The sequence below is a fragment of the Papilio polytes genome, unplaced genomic scaffold (assembly GCF_000836215.1).
Source record: "Papilio polytes unplaced genomic scaffold, Ppol_1.0 DF824091.1, whole genome shotgun sequence".
Taxonomy (NCBI): Eukaryota; Metazoa; Arthropoda; class Insecta; order Lepidoptera; family Papilionidae; genus Papilio; species Papilio polytes.
The window spans coordinates 499,575-520,083 of NW_013525113.1; the positions used below are offsets into that span (position 1 = coordinate 499,575).

The following is a 20,509-nucleotide window of genomic DNA, read 5'->3' on the forward strand; positions in this document are numbered from 1 at the left end:
TTAGTGTACTGTTTTTTTGAGAATATTTTGTTTTTGGTGTATTTTGTTTTGTTTTTAGTGCATTTTGTTTTGTTTTTAGTGTATTTTTTTCGTATGAGTTTGTATTGCAGTTAGGGGGCGCTGTAGAAATTTCGTCCAGGGCAGGGCAAATCCGGCCCTGATACAAAGAGACAAATGAAATAGGGGCGAAGTGGACCAGCCACACCTTACTATAGGCGTACCTACTATAGGTAGGCTAAGATCATTAGAGGTCTTAGAAAGGCTACGTTTGACATCTTACAATTTTAGCTTCATAGTATAATAACCTCTATAAACACATCATGTTTGCGACATGAATGATAAGAAATATCTTATGTTCACACGGACATACCAATTTTATTTTAGTATAGTGTAAAGGAATTTTTTCTGCCATAATGATAGTCTAATTTTCCATTGGATATCTGTAAAACAATTTTAACATTTTGACATGTAAAAAATAGCTAATTTACCAATAAATTATTTGTATTTGTATTCATGTTTATTGATAAGAATATTTTAACTCAAACGTCACCAGAGCCGACTACATCAGACTACTTGGAATCAAAGACGCTGAGTTTCCGTGGTGCGCAGTTGGCTGAAGACGGCAAACTGGAGGAGGCCCTAGAAGAGATGAACAAGGCTATAGCAGCTGCGCCAGAGAGGGCCGCCGCGTACAATGACAGGGCGCAGCTGCTGCGGCTCATGCGGAGAGACGATGGTACTAACATTTTATTTACCAAATAGGCTTCAAGAGTCGGTTCACAATATTGGAATGACGTGATTTCAACTCACGTCCGAAGGATATCTAATCCGTAGCCTTGACCATTGGGTAAAATTAATTTGAAACTAAAAATCATTTTTGTATTTAACTTTTTATTGTTCAAACTAAAACCTGTTATGTCGATTTGGAATGGAACAAGGATAAAGATCAGCGTATTTTATCGATTTAAATGCAATTTTGCTTTCATTTTCCTTAACTTATTGATTCTTAATTTTCCATGAGGAAATTAGTGGGTTATTGTTAGCGTCAGTTGACGCACATCCCCAAAGAAGGGCCTAAATTAAGGTCACTAGGCTCTAGTTAACCGCTGGCTCAATAATAGTCAGTTGACTTCAGATCTTTTAATTTAGATGTTTTCCATCATGGAAAGAACGTCGGATAACTATAAACACATTGGTATAAGACGCGGATCGAACTTCGATGGTACATTTTGGCCCAGTCAACGATTTAACAACGCGCCACCGACGTATTCTATTGTTTTGATTCATATCAATATCGTGTATTATTTTTTTCTATAATTAAATCGATAATTTGCGTCTGTAAAGGCGGATTTTCATACCTTTTTTGTTCGTTTCTCTTTCAAAATTTCCTTGGTTTTGGTAAAATTACATTTCTACATGTAATCGCTCTGCCTTTATCGTGTTATCTATACAACTTTAGAATAGAATATGTATTTATTGCCACAAAAAACAAATAATTACACGGAATTATTCTAAAGATATACTTAGTTCAAAAATTGTGCCAAAAGACCAGCTCGGCGTATGTTTTAGGAATCACTAATCTGTTCGTATTTCAGAGGCGATGGCGGATTTGGATCGGGCATTACAATTGACAGCGGACAGGCGGAGCCGTGCGCGTGCGTTAGCACTGTGTCAACGCGGCGTGTTGCTGCGCAAGCGAGGTGCGGAGGAGGAAGCCCGCGCGGCCTTCGCAGAAGCCGCTACTATAGGAAGCTCCTTTGCTAAGAAACAGGTAAACAGAATACTGGAAATATCTTAAGCTACTGTAGCTTGCGACTTTGTCACGTGAAATTAGAAAATAAAAAAATATAGCCATTGCTATTCAAAATAAATGTAGCCTCTCAATTGTGTAGGAATGTTTAGAATCGGCCCGGTTTTTTTTTAATTTATTTCAGTTAAAAAACCAAAAATCGTTTCTTTTTTAAAACATTAGTATATATGTATATGTTGAATACAAGTGAAACCAGACACCTTTTGAAAACTTTGTAAACAGGGTCCATTGCTTTTTTATTTAGTTAGTGTTTGATAAGTTTTATTTTCACTTTTAAAACTATCGTATTAAATTCTCTTTCATTTTACCATTTCTTAAAAAAAAATAGTGAACATTTTCATTTAGCAAACATTTTTATATTCTTGATTCCTTAGTATATTAAGTAATTCCTATTCTTGTATCTATCAGGTGGTGGAAATGAACCCGTACGCCGCTCTCTGCAACCAGATGCTCAGCCAAGTGCTGCGAGGCGACAAGGAGATCAAATAATAATTATTATATTTTTCAAAATAGTATCTGTTTTTATATTGAAAATAATTCTATAATAAAATACCAACGTTATATAAAGCTGACATACGCTCAATTTCGACTGAAAAGTTTAACTTTTCAGTTCAAACTGAACGTTTGTAGCGGTCTTTAAAGATCGTCGCTTGTTTTAATATTTCGATGTTGATTTTCTTAACATGCATATCATGTTTATAATTGAGTAAAGGTAAATAAATAAAACACACGAGGAATCTAATGATTTAGAAATTTATATTATTGAGTACAATCCATCATTCAATTCGAAATCCTTAACAAACCATAGACCTCACCAGAGGTCTGGCCATCGACAATCACACTTCGAAACCCTAAAAATGACGATTTGACGAAACGACATTTGAAAAATGACGAATTTAATACTACAAATCGAAATACTGTTACTACAATAATAAAATCACACGGAAGGTCTCGTGAGACCGGCTCACTAAGACCAGGTCTAATGATACCGGATCACTTAGACCAGGTCTCGTGAGACCGGATCACTGAGACCAGGTCTAGTGATACCGGTTCACTAAGACCAGGTCTCGTGAGACCGGATCACTGAGACCAGGTCGTGATACCGGGTCACTAAGACCAGGTCTAGTGAGACCGGTTCACTAAGACCAGGTCAAGTGAGACCGGTTCCCTAAGACCAGGTCTAGTGATACCGGTTCACTAAGACTAGGTCTCGTGATACCGGTTCACTAAGACCAGGTATAGTGAGACCGGTTCACTAAGACCAGGTAAAGTGAGACCGTTTCACTAAGACCAGGTCTAGTGATACCGGTTCACTAAGACCAGGTCTCGTGAGACCGGATCACTGAGACCAGGTCTAGTGATACCGGTTCACTAAGACCAGGTCTCGTGAGACCGGATCACTGAGACCAGGTCGTGATACCGGGTCACTAAGACCAGGTCTAGTGATACCGGTTCACTAAGACCAGGTCTCGTGAGACCGGATCACTGAGACCAGGTCGTGATACCGGATCACTAAGACTAGGTCTCGTGAAACCAGGTCACGTGAGACACCACCAGGTCACCTTCACAGAGTTAAATGTTAAAATTTTTGATAATATTAAATCTAATAAGAGGCGACAACGGTACATTTAAACGCAATTACAAAAGTGCACTTTTTTAATAACATTATTTACGTGACACAGTTTTTAGACGTATTTTGGTACAGTTTTACTTTTAGTGGTTAATTACAGACAGATGTTGTCATCATTAAGCAACAAAGTCTACGAATAAAGTATGGGATCTAAATAAAATAAAAGTTGTCTCAAAAACTATTTTGGCACATACTTGTAAAACAAGAGTGAAGATATTTTCAATATTTTGAGAAATACGTCTAAGAACAGTGTCAAGTGACGCGTGAAAAGACGATTTTATCACAGAGAGTTATTACACAGTGAGAATAGATACAAGTCGAAGACCGCGCTTTTTGCTACATTAGTAAAGTTTATATTGCTCTTAACTAGATGGCGCCAAAGTTCGATATATTGTCAAATACAAGGACAGTGTAAGAAATACTAAAAAATATACAAATGTGCTAAATAAGATTATCAAATCACGAGATTAAGCCATTATAAACGCGTTCAAAAATTGATTTTAACAAATTATTGGCAACGATATTTGACGCGTAATCGAATGTGATTTTTTTAAATAAAATTGAACGTGCTGTGTTATACAAAGGTATAGTCTGACAAATGTATCTGACCCGATGAGAGAAACGCTAATCGGTTAGTTCTTTTGCACAGAAAATATTAAAAAAATACAGCTACAGTACTGGGTTTTCATATAGACCTACAAGGATCTTATGGCACTTGACATTGAGAGAGCACCTGCTATTATTTAGAGGTACCAGTAAGCAAATAATTCCCAACTTCTTTCTAAATACATCCATGTTGGTTTTAAATAAATTTCGAAATTAGCAAAATACGACATTCCTTAATGCAGTTGCCGCACTCTCATTGGTCAAAATATGACATTCAAAATAACATTGTTAGTTCACAAAATAAACAAGTGCCAATTTATTTAAACTTATTTTTATCATTAGCAGCTCTAGTGAGATACTACAATAACTTTAGCCCACCGGGTCAAATAACTGTCGGTTTAAAATACATCTTTTGTTACTAGTGATGTACTCTTACAAAAAACTCAAACGTCAAAGTCGAATAAAAAAAAAACTTAAACGATATTAATACTGATTAGTGATACAGGGCTAGCGGTCACATCACTAGTAACTGTCATCAAACAATGCATTTTATTATCTACATTGGAAATATATTTTTAAATATAATTTTGGCACAGGCGACGTGCGTGCGGAAACGTCGACAATGGAAAATATTAAAAGATATTATATATTTAAAAAGTATTCTAGAACCTGTATTAACTACGGGCTTATTCTAAGAGTGAGTTTAGGCCTATTACGACAAATGGCTTAAGCTAAATGTTTCTTAGCGAAATACTTTTTATTACGAAAAATAAGCTTTCAAAGGAGAGTGATACAGAGCAAACTAGTGCATGATAATATTTTTAATTTATGCTTAATAATATCAACTTTTTTAATACTAATATCTCACTGAACACAATAAAAACTATTAATACAATTTATTGTAAGAACATTCTAGTTTTTATATATTTCTTGATATGATGGGTATTTTGGCTGGATTTTTAGATGTCAAATTTTTAAAACTCTGTTCTTTTAAAGTCATATCCTGAATGTTTTTATATTTTTGCGTCAATATTCTTGCTTTAAAATTCAACTAAGGTTTCGTAATTATTTTAATTTGAGTAGTAATTTTCCTCCATTTAAATTTCCAGTGTTGCCTCATAAACACAGAAAAATTTCCACAGATGTTGAAGAAACTATAAGCATTTTATTTATAGTTTGTAAATGAACTATTAAATATTTTTTTTTACTAGCAAATATAAGTTTAATGAGATAATTACGTCTATTCATTTAGATTATTTTAAATTATTTCTGTAAAACGCAACAAAATGCAAGCTATATATTAAACAGTTAAACATTCAATATAATCTAATAAAAATTCAATAAATTAGTTAAAAAACGTGGTCAAGAGAAATGAGCCGATTTATATACAAGAATTTAATATCTATAACATCTCACAAATAACTAAACTAAACAACTAAAGTGCGATCGCACCAGATCTTTTACAGTTGTCTCGCTCTAACAGCGTTTATTTTGGTGTTTCTGTCTTTTTTATAGACTTGTGAAGTTTTAGCATGAAACTAGCAACACTATTTAAAATGAATAGTTGCTACATCTAATATTTTAAAACATTGGTGTTTACAGTTTACAGTTATAGTGCTCATTATTATTATTACCTAGAATTATCTAAATTTGATATCTTTGAATGAAATATTATTTAAAACGAGATTTTTTTAATATCCGGGGAAATAATAGTTTTAAGAGAATTTAAATATGGAATTTACTAATATTTCTATACATTCTGACGTTTAATTTGTATTTTGTCGACTGTATTATTTAATTCAGTTGCTTTTTCCTTTTTTTTTATATGAATAAGATTTTTTTAAATCAACGGCTTTGACGCAGACGTAAAATTTATAACTTTACAAATTACAGTATTATATATTAAAAAATATTGGTGTAAGGTACAGTCAGCTGTACAAATATATATTTACAAAGCTTCGGAAACTTTTATATCTTTAGCGTTCAAATATTCAGATATCCGTACTTATGCTTGCTTATATGAATAAATTGTTAGCATGGATAAGTATTTTTAAAATCGAAGGCGTATACAATTTTTGAAGGTTTTAAAATATATGCATATTTATGCACCTGACTGTACACATATACGCATTTCATTGTTTGTTGCTGTGTTTATATATTGGTTTAAATTCAGAAAATTCCAAATACATCTTAAAATTACGTCTAAATTTAGTAAAATCTTGTAAATGTTTAAATAAGTGCGATAAGATCGTTTATTATATTTTTTAATTTAGGTTAATTTTTGTAAATTTTTATTAAAGTTTCTTAAAAGATTATTAAGTAGATATTTTATTGCTTTTCTGTTTACAATGCTGGATATGCGCAATTATTTTTTTTAATTATTAATAATTTAATAATATTAAAAGCATTTTCTAGCGAAAGAAGCAGGAAATTAGCCGGCTCACTAACTTTAATACTATATCTAGATATAATTAAAAAATACTTTATAATCTTTCCCCGCGAATGTCTTGCAGCGGTCGATGTTTTAGCTTTTTTATTGGAAACAATTGCTTATATGGCAACACTAAAATTTTCCCATAAAATTGACTAGAAAAAAACTATTATAAAATCGGAAGAATCTGATTGAAAGCAATGATTTTTATATATTCCGTATTATTTCCAATAAAATAGCTTCTCAAGACGCTTAAATATATTAAAAAAAAGCTACATGTCATTTTATTACAGTTCAATTTAGAATTCAATGCTTTCTCATTTTTTAATTCACATTTATATTTAATCTATACAGTAAAGAGTACAATATATTTAAATTTATTATTTTATCAAGAAGATTATAAAGTTAATTTAATAAGGCTATTTTAGTAAACGACCAGTGTACGAAAGCTATGCGTACTGTAGTGTGCTTAAAACATAAATAAAAAAAAACAATAAAAAAAGTAGACACGCAATAGTAATTTTACGCATAATTATTAAAAAACGAATTTAAACACACCACAGTACGCGAAATATTGAGTAAATACCCTCCCATACAAACACACACACAAGCTCCTTAAATATATGATTTTATCATACTATTCACTCATACAAAAACATCGATAGTGAATAAATATGATTAAATGCAAAATAAAACAAAAACATAACATTATAGACTATATAAACGTAATATCTTAAATAAATATATAGCAATATAATAAAAAGCATATTTATACAGATTCTTTTCATATTAATCATTAAAAAAAACTATAAAAAACTAAATACGAATAAGTTTTAACGAGATTCTACTGATTTAATACACTATAGAAAATATAATAATTTATTTTCAATCGATTTTAAGAATGAATTTGAAGTATGGCAGAAATTAGTTAAAACATAATAAAAAATTCCATATTAAAATACAAACATCCACACAACACGACACATCACTGATATGTTTGTAAAAATAAAAATGACACCAAACCATACAAAAAACCCACAGAACATACTGTCATCTCTTTCATACTTGTTGACTAAACAGAGACAACTATATCACGAGTGACGTCAGTCGAATACGCGCATTCAACATTTGACACAGATTAAAAAGCGTCACCTGTCACTTTGACAATTAGAACTAACACTGGTAACACTTTAACACGTGGCCCCAAACTCCTGTTTCATGTTGTAAATAAAAATTTTAAACAAAAATATTCACTTTAAAGTCACTAAAACGACTTAAAAACTAAACAATTTAAATAGTTAAAAAAAACATTATTTTTTTCCTATAATGGCAATATGCAGCCATAAAAATGAAATTAAAAATAAATATGATATATTCCAACACACATTACATTAAGAGAGCATTTAATACAAAGCAAGTTACTTTAATATTGCTTCAGAAATTCGTTGACACGTACACGATATTATTGCCCGGAAACGCTTAAAACAAAGTTATGTCGTATTGAATGGATGACAAATAAATAATTAAAAAACGACAAAAATGGAAGAAACGAGCATCCTTAAAACTTTCCTTGAAACGCCTTATCTTCATAGAAAACTCTCCAAGTTCAAAGATCGAAATAACAGTCTCTAATTAACCTAGATAGGAAATGAGTGAAACAGCATATAGGTGCTGCCGTGTGAGTGAAAGAGACAGTCGACAGATGAAGAGCGGCCCGCGTCGCAGTCGAACACGCGCCCGCAGACAAGAGTGAAAAGAATTTCCATTCTGAAAAAAAAAACCAACTGTTTATTTATATTGTTTATTGCATAATTGTATTGATTTTTTTCATACCAAAAATAACCCTATGTCTTTCAATGGCATTTTTCCGTATACTGTCTATCTCTTTCACACTCATACGATTTCATATCTTTCTATCTCATTCTCGCACAGCTCCATCCTATATCGCACTGAAACTGTCCATATCTCTCTCTCACCCACACAATTGTGTATACCTCCATCCTTGTCACTCACCGTGTGCGTTCAGACGTGCTGCACGTACTCAGGGTTGAGGAAAGAGAAGCCCATGAACTCGGTCTGGTCGAGGTTCATCATAAACAGCTTGTCTGTCGGCGTCAGCTCCGTCTTCTCCTGAGTGAACTGCTTATCGAAGTTGGACACGTCCTTGCGGTGTTTCTGTGTTGAAAACATCGAAATATTTGTGCAATGTATTTTTATAGCTATATCTAATATAATTGTCGTTCTGTCCGCAGTCTTACGGAAAATCTCGAAAACTGCTGACAATTAGTTGCATTGACGTGGAGATGCGGAAACCATAGACCCCCTACTACTGACTAGTTGCATGCAGATAAAAAAAAACCTTCCTGTGGGAATAGGACCTAAACTACAATCTGCCAAATTCAAAGAAGCAAGTTTACCATGGTTGATCTTACTAATATTACAAATGCGAAAGTTTAGATGGATGGATGGATGGATGGATGTTTGTTAGCGTTTGTAGCCTAAACGGCTGAACGGATCTCCATGAAATTTGGCACAGGTTTAGAGCACAGTCTGTAAGGAAACATAGGCTTTTATAGGACTTTTTATCCCGGGAATAGTTACGGTACCCGTGGGATTCATTAATTTAGTTTTTTAATGTTTACTCGATCATTCTGCAACGGTCCAACATATCTTATTGAAATTTGGCACAGATATAATACAAAGTCCGGAGTACACATGGGATAAGCTTCATCTCCGAGAAATGTCCGGTTCCCGAGGGATCCTTACCTTTTTTAATTTATATAGTTTGTATGTTTTTTAATACCAGGCGGACAAAGTCGCGGGCAACAGCTCGTAATAAAATACATTTCATAATTTCATGCGGATGAAGCCGCACGGAAACAACTAGTATACTGTAAAGAAAATCACTACTGCGCTGGATTGGTGCAACACTGGATCATTGGTTATATGTCCCGTCACTATGACAGCTGTCGATGCCATTCTGAAGTATTAAAGCGCGCTATACAAGCGGTATCCTTAGCTCTGAGTATGTAATTACGTTACATTTATATAAATTGTGTAAAAACACATACGATCTTAGGTTTGAATGGCGGCTGCACGTCGCGCGCCTCCACCCGCGCCCAGTCAATGCGGCGGAAGAAGGCGTGAGTGCGAACATCCTCCTCCCCGCGCACGGCGCACCCCAAACGCTTCTGAGGGTTCTTCGTCAGGAACGACTTGCACGCATCCTTTGCTTCCTGAAAACGTTCAAAACCCACTTTTATATATACTATAGTACGCGCGGGAGACGCTGGCAACACTCGCATATTCACAAAAATAACGGGGACGAAGAGATCGTACAATACTTGTTTTATATTATTATAAACTTCAAATCCACAGCAACAGCTAGTATATTATAAAATGGCGGACCAGCGGCCACTTGCATCCGCCATTGCTAAAAACGAATCAGATCACGCCTTAATCGAAAGAAAAGACACACAAAAATAATTCCTTCCTTTTCTATGCCTCTCCTCTACCATCAAATCCACTTTCCATTCCAACACTTTCTTGATAAGAAACGGGTGGAAAGGAAATGGAGCTTAAACCAGTCCCCTGCACAAAACTACATCCACAAATTTAAAAGGTAGCTTACTACCTTTCTTAAAAGAGAATTGTCGTTTCCTGTCTTAACTTCTGAAAGAAAAAACCATCAGTAAGTATATGTCAAGTAGAATCTGCTTACCTTACTTAAAGTCTTCGGGTAGGAGACGCTGTTATCCGTGATGGCTGCGAAGAGTTCCTCCTCATCCTCTCCATCAAACGGCGGCTGCCCCACCAGCATCTCGTACAGCAGCACACCATACGCCCACCAATCAACCGACTTCCCATACGGCTGGTACAAGATGATCTCCGGCGCGATATAATCCGGAGTGCCGCAGAAGGTCTTGGTAGTTTTGTCACCGGTGATACCTTCCTTGCACATGCCGAAGTCAGCGATCTTAATGTGTCCGTCCTGATCCAGCAATACGTTGTCTAATTTCAGATCTCGATACACTATCCCACGGGAGTGAAGGAAGAATAGACCGATAGCGATTTCCGCCGCGTAAAAACTGAAATAATCCATAAGTTCTGTGTTAGTCTTCTACGAAGTGGTTTTCTAATGAATTTCAAGAATTATTCAAAGTGATGATCGTCTAACGATAAAAGTAAATAAATAAAAAGGATTTTTATTGCCACAAAAAAACTACATAAAACATAAAATACACAAAAACTTAGGGCTAATAAAAAAAAAGAAAGGTGGCAAGCTCAGCTAATGGGACGCATGCCGTTACTGCGTTGGTTTTCAGCTGGCCCCTTTACACATAAGTATTAACACAGGGTGACTTAACCTGGACAGACATTAAAAATAATAATAAATAAATAATACATCAAGATTACAATTTTTTTAAAGGATAGGATTTAATTTTAAAAGATTACTAACATTACTGAAATAAATAGAAACTTACACAGCGACTGGTTCCTTGAATTTGCCGCACTGCTGTATTTGGAACATGAGGTCTCCGCCGTTCACGTACTCCATCACGAAATACAACCGGTCCTGGAGCATATAATAAAATCGGAGTGTCTGTTTGTAATATCAAAAGTAAAATTCCAAATTATACAATGTCCAGATAATGTATTTGCGTTGCTGAAAATCACTTTTTTTTTGTCTGTCTGTCCGCAAGCCGCGTTTGTTTTGAGTAATCTCCGAAACGGCTGGACCGATTTCGACCGGACTGATGAATGAGCGGACATAGATGGGCATATTATAGGCTACTTTTTATCTTAATATTCCGTGGACGAAGTCGCGGGCAACAGCTAGTCTTACATATTTCTAGCTTTTTCCCTAACATAAAATGTGGAACTATTCTTACCATGGTCTGGAAGCAGGAGTGCAGCTGCACGAGGAAGGGCGGCTTGCTGCTGAGGGCCAGCACCCGCTTCTCCACCATGGTGCACTCCACGTCATCGTCCTGGATGATGATGTCCTTCTTCAGGATCTTGATGGCGTACAGCTCGTCGGTACCGCGCCGCTCCGCCAGCATCACCTGACATTTCATGCTTTTAGTGAACAAGTATGACCAGTTTCTAAAATATATTTTAATCTATGATCAAATCTCACTAATATTATAAATGTGAAAGTTTGGATGGATGGATGTTTGTTAGAGTTTGTAGCCTAAACTGCTAAACGGATTTCGATGAAATTTGGCATACATATAAAAGATAATCTGGAAGAACACGTAGGCTACTTGTTTTTGTTTTACTTTTAATTCCACGCGGACGGCGTCGCGGGCTAAAGCTTACTACCATCAAATCCACTTTTCTTTACATCCTCTCCTCTTAAGAAAAGGGTGGAAAGAGAAAGGGATTAAAATTAGGCCTCCGGCACAACACTCAGACGAAACGCGACTTTGCTTCCACTTCACGCCTGTTTTCTGCGTGGTCGTGGTATTACACCGGGCGAGCCGGCTCATTCGTGCGAAGTTGTTAAAAGCGGGCTCTACCACTGTTGAAATCCTATTGTAAGTCACCTTGCCGAAGGATCCTTTGCCCAGCACCATGATGAAGTTGAAGTCGGAGGCGCGGATGACGTCAGCGGCCGCCATGTTGTGCGGCACCTCGCGGTCGGGCGGCGGCGGGGGCCGACGAGCCGCCACGTTAGTCGCCTGACAACAAAAACTGCGATAAGTATCCTGCTCGAAGAACCAAAAACCACATTAAGTTGTTAACAATAAAATACTGTTTATACGTTTGTATTTGTTGTTCCTTCATTATGATGTTCTTGGAATTATATATTTACCTTCTTACTAATTTTATATTTACCTTCATCTGGGTCTTGAGTTGCGCGAGATCAGCGCCCTCCTCCGGCACGGGCACGTTGTAGAATTCGCCCTCCTCCTGCGTCAGCAGCTTAAACCAGCCATCTGCTGGAGACTTCATCACCTCCGAGATCCCGAAAGACAAGGATCCCATAAAGTCGTTACGGGAGGTACGATCCCAATCCCATATCTAGAAAAGACAGACACTTGTTAAAATTCAATCTTGGCTTAGCTAACTTATGGTTCATGTAGCCAGAAGAAATCATATTCATCTCCCCTACCTTATCCTACTCCCGTAGATTCGGCGTAACTAGTTTTCGACCTCCAAATAATTCTATCATCCGTCATCTCAGTCATCACTCTCTATTTTATCATGTCACCTTTCACGCAATCGATCTATCTCTTTCTAGGTCTACTTCTACCAGTGTACCCTTCCTCACTCATAATTAAATATTATACCATTATTTGAAACTAAAATTTTAGTGTACCTCAATGAGTAGACGACGATCTTTATCCTCGGGCTTGAGGTCAAATGTGAGGGTCTCGTTCCACACGGGGTTGAGGGTGCTGCGGATGGTCTTTGTCTTTTTCTTCACGTTGTCCGAGTCCGGGATCAGCTTCAGCTTGCAGTAGGGGTCCGAGAGGCCGTTGGGGTCCATGGGGATCAAATTGCGACCCTGTTTCACTGGAGAGAAATTTTACGTAAATAAGTTGTCTAAATTCCTCATTATAAAAAACAAAAGACTGTAAAACAATCACAGATAACATCGAATTTGTTTTTGAAAAACAAGCGATCTTCAAATTGTATTCACCAGGAGAACTACCAGGGTAGCATAGAAAAGTCTATCTGAATTAAGAACCAGACAGTCTCAGTCTTTGTTGTACAAAGTTCTAAGTGAAAGTTATTGAATACTCACCCTCTACATGAAGCTTGTTGCCGTGACAAGAGACGGAGAGCTGGATGCGGCCGCGGCGCTCCGTGTGGTCGCAGCCGCAGAGGTTGGGCACCGACTCTTCGCATCGCTTGTGCACGTTCATGTCGCATGCTGTATACACATTTTATTAACCGTTGATCTCCACTGTCGTAACAGTGACAGCTTCTACATTAAAATCCTTGTGTAATGCATTGAATTTATAAATTTAGTAGTTCTTTAAGAGCATTGTGTTTTATGTTTTCCATATGTTTTTAATTATTTACAAGAGTGGATATCAATTCTTGTATAAACGTAAAATGAAAATGCAATTTCTGTTTTTTTTTAATTCATTTAATATTATTTCTTATTTATCTTGTTAATTTCCTTTTAGAGGGCAGACATTTCATATTACAGAGCAATATGTATTTTAATTATATTTTATGCAAGCAAACGAGATTCTATTTGCGCTACTGTTTATATAAAATTAACGAAATGTCTGTTGGTTTGTTTATTCCACATGTTGTGTTTATACTCATAACTAGAAATTAAGATGGAAATGTAATTGACTTTACTTTTAATTATGGTAATTTATTTAATTAATTGAAATTTTGGAAGTATACTAGTGTGATTATATTAGTATTGAATATTGTACTTAAGGGAACCTTAATCTACGTTTTATAAAATAACACGAACATGCAATAACACAATAAGCGAAGAGGCAAGAAAGTTAGCGACATATTAAAACAAAAGCATGAAGGAAACAAAAGAAAACGAAATGATAGAACAAGTTAGTTTAAACAATGAATTAATAAAATTAAAACAGAAACAAATGAAATTGAATGAAAATAGCAAATGCAAAATGAATTTGCGTTTTTCAATACAAAACTGCGTGCATTCATGAAACCAATAATTAAAATCAATTACGATGAAATCTGGATTTTTTAACACATTTATTGGACGTTCCATGCATAGGGACTCAATTTTCATCTAATTAGCTATACTTTTAATATTTCGATTTATTAAAATCTGGTTTCAACTACAGTCTTTAACCATTATGACGTCATTTCCGTGAACCATTTGCTACTCTTGCCTTGGGAGCTAATTCGACCCATCCGAAAAGAGTTACATCTCTCGCATTGATATGTAACTCTTTTCTTACCTTCGCATTTGTATCCTTGATGCGCGAGGCCGTGGAGCAATGTTCCACAATGGTCACAAAACGTCGGAGCAAGGAACGTCCATGAGTTCCATTTGTGAGGAGCGTACGCGGCCTTTGTAACAAATTGACATCAATAGCAACTATTGCATTTATAAACCCTAGCAGCTAATATGAAAAATGTAACACACGAGAAAAAATTAGTAAGCGTGAATCGTTTTCAATAAAGGCGGAAATACACATGCCAGTCAACGAGATTGTTTAAGACGAGAAGTCAAGCTACGTAACCCTTTCATTCCCTCCCACATCTTACTTGCACGTAACTATCACAAAATCAAATATCATGCTACTTGCATGTGTATTCCCGACCTATATATGTTATTAAAAATATATTTAAAGCAGTACACTCAAATCAAAAGACAAAACAGCTCTTAATCTAAAAAGCGAAAGAACGAAGCACAGCAGCTGAAAAAGCGATAGAGAGAAGCGTTATTCAAAGCTGTAAAAGACGAAAGAACAAATGTATATCCATCTCGCTCCCCCGCGTGTACCTTGACACTTGAGGCCTTGGTGTAGAAGGCCGTAGAGCAGCGAGCCGCAGTGGTCGCAGAACGTAGGTGACGAGTACGTGCACGCACGGAAGTTGTGACGTGTGCGTGTGTCCTATAATCATACGTATGTAACATGTCAAAGACTAGATGACTGATGTTACTGTCTAATACAATACAATATCTCATAGAATATAGATCAAGATTAAGAAATATGTGTAATTAAAATAATAACAATGGTTTAACACGTAATAGAAGCATTATATTCTTCATAGAGTTCTTCGATAAGTCGAACTATAAACTTGTTTTTTTTTTATTGTCCGAGGAAATTCAAATTATAAGCAAAAAGCAATTATATTAAAAATGTTCCTTTGTAAATATCTGCGACGGAGCATTGTCTATTTCGTTAATAAGATATCTGATTAAATTTCACGTTGGCATATTCAAAGACCGTGTTGTCCTTCTCTCGGTATTCGTTTCATTACGAAAATGAAATAAAAAAACTCGTTTTGTTTGAAAGATTCAACAAAACATTATTATACGCTCGCTTTTATTATGTTTTTGATTAGCTAAATGGTTAATAAGGTAACATTAAAAAATGTTTCCAATTTCTGCCAATAAAAGTTATTACATGCGAACGAACTGACAAAAACAAGTGACAGTGTGCATAAATGTAGTGTGATAGACACTCTTTAATTTGAATATCGAACTTGATCCAAAAAGGTTTCATATATATGCACTTCTAAGAACTTTTTTAATCCCCCTTGTATATCTATGTCAGATTATAGACTTTAAGAGCGGGTACACCTTTGACTAAACTATAGCTCAACTGTTATGCGATTGCCGATTGTTTTGCAGCCAATTCAACTGTTAATTCACAAATAAAAATCGAGTAGTGTGCGCACCTTCATACAAGCTTATATCAATGAGCGATTAAACAGTTCCATAAGCAGGGTTTTGTTAGTTTCTCCCAAATAAGAATAAAACCACAAACACTTGACACTGGCTCAATCCGCTGTGGGAGAGCCATAAACAAGAAATAAATAAACAGATGTGCCATAGTTTAGTTTTAATTGTCCACGCTCTTAACTCAAGTCTACAAGCACTGATAATAATTTAATAAAAAATTGAACATCGAAATCCGGAGGTTTAAAATTTAATCTACAAATACCAGTCAAAATATTCCAAATTTAAATAAGACATTAACATAAATCGTAAAGCTGGTCTTTGTAACGTAATATTTATTTAATGCAAAGGGAAATTCTCAAAGTGACCTCAAGTAACTTTGTGAATTGTAAATGATATGCCAACCTGAGTCCTTTTAATAAACCATACTAATATATTATTTACTAAGCGCTGACATGAACATTTCCAACTATAAGCATTTTTAAGTTTTTATGTCACAGAAGAATTATTGAATTTACCATTACCAACACTTTTAGCAAACTTTCACGCTGTCCTCAGTGATAAAAAGGGACAATTTCTTCAATCAGTTAAATTCTACACTATCCACAACTTTAAAGAAATAAATAAAACTTGCAGATAACACAACTTCCAAAGTTTAATTTAAACTTAATGAAAATTAATCTACAATAAGATTTGCAAGGCGTCGAAACTTATTCCCTGGCTTAGTTTACAAACAATAGAGACGTCGTAGACTTACGAAGCATTCAGAACTGCCGCTGGATTTAGACGTTCAATTAGAACAAAAGCGCTTCTGAGAAGTAATTAGCGAAGCCCATGTTCATTTATTGAGAATTACTTTTTCTTTTGTACGTATGGAATTGATATTTGGAATACAGAATAAAATATTGTATGATATAAGAAATATCATAACAATTCGATTGAATAAAATAATAAACTATTTATATCTGCATAGTGGTAGAGCCCAGTTGAACATCTTCTCACGAATAGGTAGGCTCGCCAGGTGTACTAACACAACTACACAGACAACAGGCTTGTAGTGGCAACAATCCCGCGATTCGTCTGATGAGTGTGGTGTCGGAGGCTTACTTTTAGTCCTTTTTCCTATCCACTTTTCTAGAGATGATGGGAAGAAAAAGTGGATTTGACGGCGGAGGAGTCGCATGGGAAGGGGATATATCATCTTTATGTGCGCCTTCTCTGTCGATTAAGGGTAGGCAACGCATCTGCAATTGCGAATGTCTATGGGCAGCGGTCGCATCGCCATTTCGGCGGATTCAAGCCGCTTGCTCGTTTGCCATGCCAATATAATGATATTTACATAAGAATTATAAAGTAGTTGGTTGGTTAATGTGTAGTTATAACGTTTTTGTGTAACTTTTAAATTAACCATGGCTGGCTTGGCTGTTCAATACACTGTATACAGTTTGTTTTGTGTACAATGTGTAATATGCAGTCTATACAGTGTACAATGTTGTGTGCGGCGTGTAATTGCCGCGGTGCAATTGCCCCCAATTAATTTGTCGCGCGGCCATTTTGTAATTAACGGAGTGCTATTTTTAATTTCGGAATGCTTCTGTGCGATTAATGCAAAGTTTTTATGAGACTATAACAAAGACTATTTGACCGACAGACGCGTTACTTGATTCATTTTATTTACTGGACATTTTTAAGGCAATTTAGCGTTAGATCAATTATTACTATGTTATTTATTCTTTTACATTCTACATTATACACGTAACATTCTTATTAATATACGATATAAGTGTTTGATAAAATAAAATAAATTATTTCATGTATGAAATAAATAAATAAATATAAATGTAAAGAAAGTCGTACTAATTAACATAGATAAATAACATTTATTAAGAGTAAAGATTTGTCTTTAACATTTAAAAGAAAGTACTGAACCAATTTTAAAAAAATGACCATAATAATAAAGATTAAAATACATTTGAATAAATAAAAAGAATAAAGTACTGGCTTTGCTAATATGAAAGGAGGAGTTCCTTATTCGTTCTTTGCGAGTTAAAATCGATTCTAATATTAATATACTCAGGAAATCGAGTTTTACTGTTCCCTGTAGTCGCCGCAATACTGTATTCTATTTTAAAACATATTCTAATTAAGTTGGAGTGGTTCCGTATTGCAGTCGATATAGATCGAGGCACGCTAGCGGCATACGCTAGTTAATGCTTATTTCACAATAGGGATGTAGCAAAGCAGATCAGTATACAATGCAGTATAACTATTAAACAGTACTGTTCTCGATGTCTTTGTTCACAAAATGTCATTATTGTTCTATCTATACTACCCTTGTATAAAAAAACTTTACGCGGTCATTGGAATTTATTTTGATTACTAAAATGGGCTATGTCACGAAGTGACGATTAAGGGAGGCCCTTAGTTGACATAGTGTGAAAAATCATTAAGTAATCTGATTGCAACACAGATTAAAAAATAACTGAATTTAGAAATCAAAAGATGATAGTTACTGTTTCCTTTTCAAATGGCTTATAAGTCATTTTTTAACTTAAAAATATCTGTAAGAATGTAACAAATCGTCTAACAAAAGATCTAAAATCTTTTAACACAAAAGAATATGGAAGGGGATTGTATTTTAACTTTGGAGCGGCAGGAAATTTAAAGTTATACGTAGATGGCGCTACTGTGTCCTGTTTCTATAATGGATGACGTCACAACTTCGCGGGACAACTTTTAAGTCCCGAAGGAATAAAGAAAGCACTCAAAGTGTTCACATTTTTACAAACAATGAGTTCTTGAACGTTGTAAATTAAATGTAATTTAATAAATATTTTATGAAGTTTTTAAATAAATATCTTCAGCATAAGAAACTTGGTATCCAAGAATAAGATTAAAGCAATTCTAAAGAATTTTTTTTTAATGAATTACCTTATAAATTACAATTAACTCTCTATTTCCACTGAGAATCTAGTCGCATGATTTCAAAAGCGGACACTTCCTTAATGAAAATTGTACTTTTAACCTAAATTGTAATAGTTCCATTTGTTATATGTTAAAATTAATAAAACTTACGTCGGAGTCGGCTCCCTTGTCTGCGCCGGGGCACGTAAAGGTGACGTATTCGTGACATCGCTTGTGCACCACGAAGCTGCATACTGCAGGACAAACAACGAGAATGTCATACATGATAAATGAAGGACATGATTTCCATACGATGTGTCAAGACATATTGCTTGCCTTGACCTGAGATTTCCTAGAGGGACTTTTGTGTTTCCCCAAATGAATGAAATATTTCGATCTCTTTGTCTATTCATCTGGCTGATTGAAATCCTTTACTATGATAAAATCATATGTACTTATACTAATATTATAAATGCGAAAGTTTAGATGGATAGATGGATGTTTGTTAGAGTTTGTAGCCTAATCGACTGAACGGATTTCGATGAAATTTGGTATGGAAGTAGAGGATAGTCTGGAAGAACACATAGGCTACTTACTTTTTTTAATTTCACGCGGACGGAGTCGCGGGCGAAAGCTAGTACAATATAAAAATTCTTACCACGACTACACCATATATCGTTAACCATAATACGAAGGTTTAAATTTACTTTTGATAGAACAGTTGAAATGATGTCTTATTTTTTAATATCTGAGATATCTGATGGAGTAGTTCCTTTGGAGAAGGTTGCTCTAGAATGTTTAGATGTAACTAAGTAACCATTACTGTATATTATTATGATATCTCACCTTGACACTGGAAGCCCTGTTTGCCGAAGCCCCTGCAACAAACAGACACGCAAATCAGTATGTTAATATGCAAATATTGGCTTTACATCGACACATGCACGCGAGATTAGAGATGGTAAAAATTCTTCAATACTTAAAATGGTATAAAGAAACGGTACATTAACTTAGTGCTTATTTCCACTAAACGGCTGGCATCATTCGCTACAAAAATGCGAGTTAAGAACCCGATCGATATGTAAATTCTCAAAATTCCTCACGATTTCCAAGAAATAATGATGATGGTATCCTCCACGACGTAATCCGTCAATAACGAACAGAGGATAATAATATACTCTAGGAAATAAAGTAAGTAAAGGAAGGAAGCACTTATTTATTTATATTATAATAAATAATTCATAAACGTCCACACCGACACTGATAGATCGATCGCATCGTCCGCTAGCTTTTTAATTTCCCCTGACTCCCTGCAGACCTGAGCGCTATTACTGCCCCACCTGGGTTATACTGGGACTGGGACACAGTATGCAAAATGTTAATATAAACGGCTTTCCACAGGGTTGTCACAACATTGCATTCAAATATCAATTTAAAATTGCTACAAAAGTTTATTTTGATATGTTCTTTGTTTAAATTATTATTTGTAATCAAATGTTACCAGCGTTAGAAATATAATACAAAAAAATTGACGGTAACAAGACAAACCGGAATAAATATGAAAATAGACATCCCTAGGTAAATATGATGAGTCTTGTACAATACGGCTAATGTAATTTACTCAAACTGCATTCCCCGTAACGTAATGTAAATAAGAACCGCCTGCAGGTAATATAAAGTTACATTTTATGTATCAACCAAGTAATTTGCTAAGTGAATTTGGCTTCAACTTTAATGTAATTTCATTTTATTAATTGCATAGAGCGT

General features: G+C 35.1%; 2 protein-coding genes across 3 annotated transcripts in view; one reads left to right on the plus strand and one right to left on the minus strand.

Moving 5' to 3' along the window:
* Positions 1–5,017, plus strand: part of LOC106099962 (tetratricopeptide repeat protein 36) — a 7,678-nt gene extending 2,661 nt beyond the window's left edge. Inside the window, exons 2-4 of the mRNA XM_013278660.1 lie at positions 554–736; positions 1,596–1,771; positions 2,219–5,017. Of these exons, the coding sequence (XP_013134114.1) occupies positions 554–736; positions 1,596–1,771; positions 2,219–2,299 (440 nt within the window). The 3' untranslated portion in view covers positions 2,300–5,017. The remainder of the gene's footprint in view (positions 1–553; positions 737–1,595; positions 1,772–2,218) is intronic.
* Positions 5,018–7,801: 2,784 nt separating this feature from the next.
* On the minus strand, positions 7,802–19,615 carry LOC106099952 (protein kinase C, brain isozyme). 2 transcript variants are annotated; one of them, XM_013278646.1, is made up of 13 exons: positions 19,589–19,615; positions 18,914–18,996; positions 14,936–15,047; positions 13,232–13,360; positions 12,803–12,999; positions 12,319–12,504; positions 12,027–12,161; positions 11,370–11,543; positions 10,962–11,053; positions 10,199–10,565; positions 9,549–9,713; positions 8,491–8,652; positions 7,803–8,244 (listed from the first exon to the last, which is right to left on the minus strand). In XM_013278646.1, the coding sequence occupies exons 4-12, from the start codon at positions 13,350–13,352 to the stop codon at positions 8,500–8,502; spliced, it is 1,590 nt and encodes a 529-aa protein (XP_013134100.1). In that variant the 5' UTR covers positions 13,353–13,360; positions 14,936–15,047; positions 18,914–18,996; positions 19,589–19,615; the 3' UTR covers positions 7,803–8,244; positions 8,491–8,499. The 2 variants fall into 2 exon arrangements, with proteins under 2 accessions (XP_013134099.1, XP_013134100.1); XM_013278645.1 differs by lacking the exon at positions 14,936–15,047 and having other exon boundaries at positions 7,802–8,244.
* Positions 19,616–20,509: the final 894 nt, after the last annotated feature.